Below are 11,594 nucleotides of genomic sequence, written 5' to 3'. Positions count from 1 at the left end.
CATTTGAAATTTATTTTTGAACACAGCATTTGAATTGATATGGATTTTTATCATTTCACTGTGCTCGAAATAAGGAAATGGGTTTAAATTCACAAAAAATAATGCCATAAATATAATGCGAAGAACGCAAGCACATTCTGAAATATGAGGTGCAAGGCCGTAGGGCAAGCAAATGTACCAGTCTGGGGGCTAAGTCCCCAGCTAGCCGAAGGGTGGTTTAAACATAAGGTGTTACAAGTAGGAGTAAGCTCAATAATTTTTATTCTTATCTTTATTTCTGTCGTAGTATATCAGTTTATTTGTCTGATTTTAATGTTTAATGATAAAGTACATACGAAAGTTCTTACAATCTGTATCTGTTTTTTATTTTTTTGTTCTTCCTTTCTTTCTCCAACAGTCAAACCATATGGTTGCAGCATCTGTAGCGCAACTTTTACGAGACATTATGGTTTAAAGTACCACATGTCAGTTCATGCAAACGAAACTAGGTTTACATGTAAATTTTGTGGCAGGAAGTTTCGTCACCCGACAGCCTTTAAGGAACATGAGAGACAACATACAGGAGAAGTGGCCTATCTATGCACATATTGTAATATGAGGTAATGCTATATTTGTTAATAGTCTAGAACAGATATTGATTGTTAAGCGTTGCTTCGCCGTTGTTTCGATCGAAAGAGTAGCGAACTATCGAACAAGAAACACGCTAAAGACAAAGCGTGTCTGCACAATATGCAAAAAGACGTATTTAGTAATGATTTTACTTTATAATATTAAGCTTTACAATAATTTGCTTAATAGTTACCTTTTTAAACTTTCTTTTTTGGCCATACATGTATTATATGAAATTTATAAGTGGAAAATGGAATTAAATACAGTCGTATGTCTACAAAAGGTAATAATGGAAAAGAATCTTTCAAAGGATAAAGAAATACTTGAGTTTAGCATTTTTAAGTACATATGTAATTTCTTATGTATTGTTTTATAAACAAAAAGGATACACGGTAAGTCTAAATATTATTGGTTTGTTCATTAGAGTTTCATCATCCCGTTCAACAGCGAGGGTATATGAGACGTGAACCTACAGCTCAACTTGAGTTCGAATCACATGAGCTTCCACCGGGAATCGAACCCGCGCCAAAGACACGTACGCTAACCATAGTTAGAAGAGAGCTCTCTAAATATTATGAAATAGGCACACTTCTATCGCAAGGGCTTTATAAGCGAATACAATAAAATTATAGGAGCCTTGTAGGTTGACTTCAAACAAAATAACAGTATGTAATGTGCAATATGTAAAAATAGTTTTGTGCACATATTAAATTTTAATATTTTGCCAGTTTGTATATAATGCAATGTCTTAATTTAAATGATCTAAATTGTTATGTAGGGATCAAAATAACTAGAATCCCAAATTGTCAAGATGACATTTGTAACTCAAGATGGTAATAGTTCAATTTTAGCATTCGGGAATAAAAAAATGATAGATCTATTATTATAAAGTAAACATCTTGAGATTTCGCGCATATCGTTAAGTGATCAAGTTTTTATTAATTTGAATACTTCATGTATCAACGAAAGAAAGGATAACTATCGAATATCATTTTAATTTCACTTACAAGGAAATGGTCCCAACCTGACAAGTCCGAATTGGACGAAATTTCGAATAGATACTAATTTGAGGTCGGTGAATATCGTGGGAATAGTCATTCGATTCGCTTTTGCGTACTTTACGAGATACACAGGGTGATGCGAAACAGAATGCAACATAAGACAAGTATGTAATCCCAATCCGAATTAGACGAAATTTCGTATAGATACTAATTTGAGATCGATGAATAACGTGAGAATAGTCATTCGATTCGCTTTTGAATACTTTGCTAGATATACAGGATGATGCAAAAGTAAAATAACATAGCAGCATTTTGTAATACACCGGTATAGAACGATGAAAGCTCACACGTGGATACCAAATTGATTATGCGGAATCTCATGGCGATAATGAGGAACGCAGTGGCGTCGCAGTAAAATCTCTCGTTGAGTAAAGGGGTTCCACATGAAAATGAAAGAAGAAACAGTGTTCGATGTTGAGATCGTGGAAAGAAGTACGATTCTTTGAGGCCACATGTCCCTGAAATCGCACCGTTTACCAATTGCAGTGGTACCTTGGAAGGTCAACATTAGAACGGAAACTGGGTTCCAGCAACTGTAAACAGTAATATACAAAGTTTGGCAAAAGAAACAGCCCAACTCACATATTCGCGTGCGGCAGCCCGCGCCTTGCTTGTCAATATTGCTTGCTGTGCATGTCAGACTGTCATTCTGCATACACGATTTAAATATAGCAAGTCTTTCTCTTACCCACGCAGATTCATACGACAGGCTAATCTAAGTACATTCGAAAATACGCAAAAGCGAATCGAATGACTATTCTCACGTTATTCACCGACCTCAAATTAGTATCTATACGAAGTTTCGTCCAATTCGGACTCGGATTACATAGTTGTCATTCTATTTTGCATCACCCTGTATATCTCGTAAAGTACGCAAAAGCGAATCGAATGACTATTTCCACGGTATTCACCGATCTTAAATTATTATCTATACGAAATTTCGACCAATTCGGATTTGTCAGGTTGGGACCATTTCCTTCCTAGTCAATTAGAATTAACTTGTGTGATATCTAGATTAGAACTGTGACATCAAAACTTCTGTGATGTTCTGATAAAAGTGAAATATCGTAATAATGTCACATTAGAAAACTAAGGCACAAGTCCTCCTGCCTGAATCGATATCCAGCTTTTTCAATGTATGTTAGAGTTCTTTAAATCATTTACAACTATTTGTTCAAGAGCCATATTTATATTCATATCTACTTGCTTATTTATCATTATACTAGTACAATATTGTTTTACCGTTGAGTTAATAAACATGTGACATGATCAGCAACGCAGTTGGTAAATAAGCTGTCACGGTTCATATAAAATAAACATGACATTAAAATACTGAAGATATTTGAGATAATTAATTAATGATTTTCATTAATAATTATAATAAATTGAGTGTATATAAAGAGGTGTCGACTTTGTAATTTTACACTGCGTGGGGGAACTGCTCAGTGCTTGGTTCGCTGGTACGTTGCTCAGTGTATAAATAGTATATGTTGACTTCAGGAAGCTTGTATTATGTTTCGTTTTGTGGAAACTGTTATACACGCTTGCCCAGTAAGTTGGTGATCAGAAGTTGAACGAATCGATTTTTACTGTAAATAAAACAGTTAAGCTGATCAAATAAGTGTGTTTATCATCTGATAGTTTATTTTGTACAACAATCTTTGGGTTTAGAATCTCATTCCATGCTCTGCAACCGCAAGATCTGGATAGATGTCAGCCTCCATCCAGAAAAACAAGGAGAAATTATTTTCTGTTTATTCTTTTAACATAACAGGTGCGTACCCTTGGGAGCGTAGTCCTGGAGGTGAGCATAATAGAACTGTTATGCTTAGTAAAACAAACAGATTGGACAATTATTTAATGTCTAGTTACGACACATTTCATTCCATTGCAATAAAATGTTGAGAGATTAAGCTACTAACGGGACCTATGGAACCGGAGGTTCAAAGCTGCATTCACAAAAGCTCTCCATTGACTTCTGCTTTAGCCAACTGGTCCAGTTTCTACTTTGTATTCCTATTTCTGCTAGATCCATCTTAATATTTTCCACCCATCTGAGCCTAGATCTTCTTAATAGTCTTTTTCCGATTGATTTTCCAGCTAAAGTTTGAAAGCGCTTCTACTCTTTCTCAGTCTGGCCACATATTTTATTGATATTTTAACATATCCATAATTTGCAGTATTACAGCCACAGCGAATTTCCATGTATTTATTTTCTCTGCATTTACTTCTAAACCCAAGTCCTTGCAAACGTTTAATAAAGTGCATGCATTTCTTTCTATTGTCCTCATATTATCCATCCTATATCATATTGACATCATCAACATAAGCCTAGTGAGAGCCATTCAACTCTAGCCCTTGGCTGCTATCTTTGATTTTCTTTGTAACGTATTCCAAAACAAAATTGAATGATAATGGCGATTATGCTTTTCCTTGTTTTGGGTTATTCTCGATCGTGAAACCTCGTGGACAAGTATTTTTCTACCTGGATTTTACTTTGGGATTTATTTAATCACATTTTAAGTTATAATATCCAGTTATCTGAACTTGAAAGTTGATAGAACATTTTTGAAAGTGGATAGAACATTTTTGATGAAATTTCTTGAAGGAAATGCTTTGTGTTTAAGATGTGTACAATTCTTGAATATGTAAGATTTTCCGTCTAAAATTTGGAAACGCACTTTTTTCAAGCCTACCCAAATTCCTTTACAAATATATATATTGATATTTCAATGACAGTCTTTGCCAAGGGCGCCGATTTTTCTGTAACTTGGGGGAGGGGGCATTCAGATGTGTGTTTGGTTGCATATATAAGGATTTTAAGATAAATTGAAGTTAAGTTATGCGAAATATTGTATATTTACAAAAAAGTACATATTACAATAAAATACATATAAAAAATACACATTCATAAAAAATACGTGTGCCCCCCAGGATCGGCGCCCTTGGGTTTTCCATAGAACTCCATAATTACAGATAGTCGTAGAAAAGAACATGGGTTGAAATATTGGGAGAGCAAAAGAGAAAGAATATACGCTAGCAAAATTAAGTGCAAAGAAAAACCGGGAGCATGTTTTCGATTTTCATAGCTCAACATTTATTCTAGCATATGGTATTCGATCAAGAATTTTCTTCATTATGTTATATCATTTGTTCAATAACCAAACTAATATATGAATACATTTTAAATAAGAAAGCCTACTGATGGTCTTTTACTTTGATGCTTGATATACTTTCAAAATTATACTGTAATTTTTATTAGTATTAGTAATTTGATCTAACAAATTGTTTGTCAGGATAAAAGAGTATTTGTGTAGAAGTACGAATTATAAAATTAACTTTAATTGAACTCTGAAAAAGTTTGTATGTTCTGTATTTTGAAATGAGTAAAGTTTGAATTTTCTTTTTATTCTAGTTTCCAAGTTCGTGTTACATTCAAACGTCATTTAAAATCTCGACATAGAAAATACCTGATGCCACATAATAAAATTTTGTCGGAAGAAGAGTTCCAAAAGTTGAATCTTTCTCGTCACAAAACTGCTGTAAAACAATTGCCTGCAGTACGAAATAACCAGCCTGTAGTCCGAATGTTAATACCGTCAGAATTGTATAAGTCTTACTTTGCAAAAACAAATTCTTATTTTATAATGCCAGGAGTAGAAACGTCAAGTCCATTATCTGCCAGTAATAGTGACAATACTTGTCAGAATAGTCAGGAAAATAACGAAGTGGAAGAAAACCGATATAGTGATAACAATGTTGAACTATGTACGGGAATAATAAGTGGAGATGCAGAACAGGAAGTATTTCTTGAGGAAGATTTTATCAAATCTGAAAATGTTTTGTCAGAAAGTGATATAGACAATATAGAAGATAGCAGTAATCATAGAAACAATCTAAAATATTCATGGCACACTATAAGTGACGAACAGTCTAATGCCACAGTGAGTGTCGAAGAGGAGGTGATCATTGGAATGAAGGGTATTCCAGACACGGAAGACGATAGAGTGCCAAATGGTTGAGAGTCTTCAGACTCTGTGAAAGTAAATTAAGAAAGTAAGCAAATAGTTTGATTAAACAATCATCAAATGTTACTCGATCAAAATATCTCTGAATGCAGTTCGAACAAATAAAACAATATATATTTATTTGCCATGTTTTTTGTGCTCTGTGGAGTTTGTTTCGTATCCGCATTCATTCTACGCGCCAATAGGACCGATAAGCCGTGTTAATTTAAATAGTTTTTATGTTATTCATTTTGTAGGTAGATGACAATAAGGAATTTTAAAGATACGTGTGACTGATTATTCTACTTCCATTTTTTCTCTAAGAGACGACTCTAAGCTTTAAATGTTAGGGCTGTTATCAAGTTCATGTATCCAAGGCTACTATATATTTGTATATACCGTGCGTCAAATGATATCTTAACAGAAGGTAAGTGACAAATCATATGAAAAGAAGTTTAATTAACCAATTAATATTAATACATTTTCGAGTACGAAAGTGATTTGAAAGCTTTCAGTCTGACGTGGAAAGATCTTTAGAACAAAATCTTATGTATAAGGGTGTTTTAAAATAACACCTACAACGTTAGGCTTAGTTTCATAGGTACAGGGGCGTATCCAGGACCGACTTTGGAAGGAGGGGGCGATGGGTTGTCATACTGCTCCTTAGAGCTACTTTTAAGAGCTTCAAACTCTGGGATGGGTTTTATTTATATATATAAAATAAGAAAGTTTCCTCTTCTAAGGGAGAGGGCGATTTCCCCCCCCCTGGATCCGCCACTGCATAGGTAAGGGCTCCCTAAAAGCGTGGAAAAGCTACACTGCTACATACGTTATTCCGAACACAAGAATCGCGGAGGGGCGATCCATATCATTGCAAAGGAAGTCACACATATACCATCCAAAAATGCATATTTTAATAATGTGCAGTGTGTGCACAAAGGATTCTGTGTAAGGAATAATTCCCAGACGCGCTCCCAACACAATTCTCGTATATATAATCTACTTAAAGGTAGGGCCAAAGTAGGTAGAAGATAAGCCTTGACAGCAATGAATACGGAATGCATCAATGGGAAGTCGGAAGTGTTAGGAAACGCCAGCTCCACGGTTCCTCGTGTTCAGAATAACCGTGGTACAATATACTGTTCCATGGTATATTTCACATTCTTCTTATACATGAATGGTCTTGGGTTCGATTCCCGGTGGACACATGGTCGAAAAAGTGTAAAGGCTTTCTCAAGCCAGCCATCCTGAGTGAGGGTTTCTTGGGTATTCCTCATTCATACCAGGCAAATGCCGGGATGGTACCTAACATAGATCCCAGGCCGCTTCCTTCCCTTTTCCTCGAATAGCGTGATTGCCGAGGGACGTCATTCCTCATACGGGGCTGACATGGCCATAGATGTTGAAAGCCTACAAATCTAATTCCTAAAATCCCCCTTTTTATAACACGTATAAACATGCAATAATACATCGCACTACGTTATTCCGAACAGGAGGAACCGTGGAGCTAACGTTCCCTAACACTTAGGTGATGCATTCCGTATTCAGTGCTGTCAACGCTTACCTTTTGCTTACTTTGAACTCACCTTTAAGTCAGATCATATCTAGGAAATATGCCCTGTACGGAATCCCGCGTACACAAATTGCACAGTGCTGAAATATATATTTTAAATGGCATATGTTTTACGTATTGAGGTATCCACGAACACGATGAGACACTTTGTATCTCATCTCGGACCCAGTGGCACGTGTAAGTCGTCATCATTTGGGAGAAGGACCGTGGCCCCTGCTCTCTTCCGGTAGGTTCGCCCCGACGATCATATACTACAGTATATCTTAATCAGTGAACAGACGATCATATATCAGTGAACATTAAGCACAACATTCAGACTCCCCGCGTCATACTAATTCACTTTTTCCACCAAAATTTAAAATTACCTTCAAATATAAATTATTACAATGGCCTTGAAAAGATAAACGTTATTGTATTGCTGCTTCAACTTTCTGAAAGATTATTAAGAATTTTAATTAAGTGTTTTATTTTTAGTCATTTAAAGATGAGCAGTGTTAACTGCGTAAAGTTTGAAAAATGGAGCATTTGTAGTGAGAGCGAGAGAAGTGCTGAGTGAGTCAATGTCACTGCTGACATTGTATTGTGAAATGCTGTCAGTTGTTTATTGTTAAACTGCAGGAACGAGAAACGTAAGTATTTAAGAAGGGGGAAACGAGTGGAAGAACAGTTAAGGAATGGAGAAATAAGCAGGGTTTTATTATATACAAGAGAGAAGGGCTCAGGCTAAGATTTACTTAAGACTGCAAGATGTCTAAATCCGCCACTGATTAGGATCAATTGCATTTCAATCAACCAACCTGTCATGTAACAATTCCCTTATTTCGATTTACAGAATCTGACGTGTGAGCTTCCTTGCGTTGCCCACCGTTATTTACAAAGGGCGTTCAAAAAGTTTTTCACAGTGGTCTCTATTTTTTTTATTATTTATTTATTGCAGGAGGAGAATGAATTTTTTTGTGAACGGACTTGGAACATTCAGCTATAAGTTGGTATATAAAAATATTTTCTTTTATTTACAGGTGATCCATAATGGACCGTGAAGTAGATGTCAGGTTGCGACAACGGTCGGTGATGGAGTTCCACTTCAAGACCGGCAATGACTCTGCCACATCGATTCACAGGAAGTTGCTCCCTGTTTATGGTGACGACACATTGGATCGCAGCAGTATCCAGTGGTGGTTGCAGAGGTTTAAAGAAGGTGATTTCTCTCTACTGGACAATCCACGATGCGGTAGACCATCGACGGTAGTGAGTGATGTGAATAAGGAGACCATTAATCAAATCATCCAAAATGACAGATGTGTGACGACACGACAGCTTGCTGAAATGACTGGTTTGTCATTGGGTAGTGTGGAATCAGTGGTACAGTCACTATGGTACAGAAAAATCTGTGCACGTTGGGTGCCTAGATTATTGACAAGAGAAATGAAAAAGATGAGGAAGGATGTGTGCGAGGGTCTCATGACGACCTTTACTGAAGAGTGAAAACAGTGTTTTGACGGCGTCATTACCCAGGATGGAACATGGTTGTTTTTGTCCGAACCTGAGAGCAAAACACGTCTGAAGGCCCACCTGTGCGGTAAAACATTTGATAGTGAGAAAGACCTTATTTCCTGTGTCAAACTATGGTGTAAAAGTCAATCCCCAGAATTTTACCAAAGTGCATTTACATCATGGAAAGAACGTTGGACCAGATGCGTCACAGCTGATGGAGGCTACATTGAGTAGGCTCAGTGTATAGCTAAATGTTCCAAGTATGTTCACAAAAAATTTCATTCTCCTCCTGTAACAAATAAAAAAATTAGAGACCACTGTGCAAAACTTTTTGAACATCCTTTGTACAAAGCGCGGGTTTAGGTCAGTCACTAATTAAGCAAATGATAGAACTGGCATGAGTAATTCACCTTACTTAACTCTAATCAGAGGTAATCTTAACAGAATTCAGTAACGTATGTTCCTGTTGGTCAAACCAATCATCTCTCACACCAACAATCAATACTCTTGATTACACGAGCCCTTTTGCTGCAAATTTTCTAAATCTTCTAAATCAACGAAAGTAAATAGATAACTATCCTAGTTATAACAACTGATTCGCGCAATTACAAAAACACTGGCAGATTATTTCAGTCCTATGACGAAATGAAGAAAAGTAATTTCTTTCTCTTCTAAACAAACTTCTACAATTTATAATGCTCTATTAGTATAGCAATAGACCACATTTCCTGTAGCAACAGGCTCTTTGCTTCATTCCTTTATTGTTTCAGTTCGTTTCTACCTTGTTCCACATTTCTTCATTTCCGTTCCCGTCTCCTGAAATTACTGCTGTTGATTCCTTCTGTCTTCTACTCATGTATTCTGCTCTCTTCTTACTTCTGTTTCATATCATCATCTACTTTCAGTTGACTTCATCGTTCTCTTCCTTGCCGCATTGTGTTCTTCATTATTATTAGAAACCATCAGTAATTTGTAGCTGGACCTCTTCGAATAACTCTTCCCCTTTTTATTCCTTCCAACTCGGTCAGTGTGCAGAGGCTGTTATTTACCAATAGCTACACCCCATAAATCTTCCTACCGTAGAATTTTCTTCCTGACTAATACCAGGAAGCGACCTGTTCAAGAGTTCAAACCTCCTCAAAGATCCAAATGGTGTACTTCATCAGTGTGAGATATTTCATACTCATCTTTCTCTAATACGAATTCAATTAAATCCAATCTTACTAAGTTAAACGTATCCTGGACCTCTTGGATTCTATGACGTTCTTCACATCTTTCCTGTTTGGTTGAACTCCGTCACTTCTATATGTCTGATGCTCTTATGATCTTGCTTGACGTTACACGCTTAAACAAAATGGTTTTCTGCTAAATAGTCCAAACATCGCTTGCACCAAGCACACTTTGAGATGGTTACCTACCCTTCAGGATGAATTTTTTTGTCTTGCATATACGAGTAGGTCGTGCCAGTTTACTGCTACTGCAAGCAGACTGTGTTGAAGTTGAAGAAAATTACCTTGACATCACTGTGATTATGACATTTGCCTCTGTTGGTCTCCCACGTCCACTTCGTATACGTCCTGGGAAGTGTAACTTTTGGTTTTACAGAACCCCAACTGAGTTTTCCTCTATTCTACTGTACTGACGAGTACACTGCCTGCTAAAATATTAGCTTTTCAGTACTTAGCATGTGTCCTCGAGTCGCTTTATTACGAACTTCAAATACAAATTGGTCCTCAAGGCATGTTCCAAATAAGCTCTTAATTCAATATGACACTTGCTTCCTTAGTTACACAAACTGTTCTACGTTTGATTTTTTTCTTGTTTAGTATTGCGAAGACGGGATCTTTCCGCAATCTCATTTGTAATCGCATCAACTCCTTTATTTGCTTGATTTTCTAATCATAGGACATATCTGGTTCACACGAATGGTTTAAATCATTATAAGCTTTTGGTAATATCACTGGCAAGAAATTACTCCTTTTGTATGTTACGGCAAGATTGTTAATATGCATATTTGTTGGATATATTATAATAACGACTGTACCAACATCGACATTTAAAGATGCTAATGAAGAGATCTTTTGCACTTACTCTGGTATGTGAAAGCGTGAAATCACATCTGATATGCGCCAAGCGTTGTTTTATGGGGCGCAGTCGATTCAAATGTTACGTACTCGTAAGTTGCGAATTAAGCAAATGAAAGAACTAGCCATAGCTCAGTCTTGCAGTAATTTATTTTACTAAACTTTAATCAGAGGCAGTCTTAACAGAATTCAACAACATATTAACTTGCGTAACAAAAGAATTATCTCTCACTTCAACTTAATTATTATAGAAGCCTAGGTGCCTTAATTGAAGAGCGCTCACCTCTTGCGCGTGAGGTCCCGGGTTCAATCCAAGCTCCCGCGATCGGCGGCATTTTGGGTGGAGAAACCATGTGCATGGATTTTCTCGGGGTTCTCCCGTCAGTGGTTTATCCAGAATTTTGAATTTAGGGGGTGTTCAAAAAATCTGGGGGATTGCATTGGATTTCCTCCCTCAGCCAGAGACAATTAGCGTTTACTTTCTCATGCTTGGTGTGACGTCGAGATTAAATCGTTGGCAATCCATTTATCAAACGTTGATGTGACGATCACAGCCGTGTAAAAGTTGATTTCCATTCAATCTTGCGTTGCGTGCTTTGCTTGAAAATTTATCGTGTCGAAAGTAAGTTGTTTTATTCTATTGGCACTTAAGAGGGAGAAGGAGTGAGCCACAGCGGCCGGAATATTGGTGTTCAATTTAACATGGGATCTCAACCATTTTTTAGGCAAATCATGGTTTCATTTCGTTGTTTCGCAAAAATGTCTC

The 11,594-nt window shown here is 36.7% G+C and overlaps 1 protein-coding gene across 1 annotated transcript; it reads left to right on the top strand.

The window, feature by feature from the left end:
- The first annotated feature begins 397 nt into the window (after positions 1-397).
- Positions 398-5,888, top strand: LOC145663590 (uncharacterized). The gene is made up of 2 exons (XM_081729700.1): positions 398-599; positions 5,086-5,888. The coding sequence occupies exons 1-2, from the start codon at positions 463-465 to the stop codon at positions 5,690-5,692; spliced, it is 744 nt and encodes a 247-aa protein (XP_081585826.1). The 5' UTR covers positions 398-462; the 3' UTR covers positions 5,693-5,888.
- Positions 5,889-11,594: the final 5,706 nt, after the last annotated feature.

This window comes from Thermobia domestica, chromosome 11 (assembly GCF_964235325.1).
Source record: "Thermobia domestica chromosome 11, izTheDome1.hap1.1, whole genome shotgun sequence".
Classification (NCBI taxonomy): Eukaryota; Metazoa; Arthropoda; class Insecta; order Zygentoma; family Lepismatidae; genus Thermobia; species Thermobia domestica.
Note: the sequence above shows the minus strand (reverse complement) of the source record. Positions and strands in the feature narration are given on the sequence as shown.

Coding starts and splice junctions, on each gene's coding strand:
- LOC145663590 (XM_081729700.1), top strand. CDS start 463: ATGTCAGTTCATGCAAACGAAACTAGGTTTACATGTAAATTTTGTGGC. Junction 600..5,085: donor TGCACATATTGTAATATGAG/GTAATGCTATAT, acceptor TTTTTATTCTAG/TTTCCAAGTTCGTGTTACAT.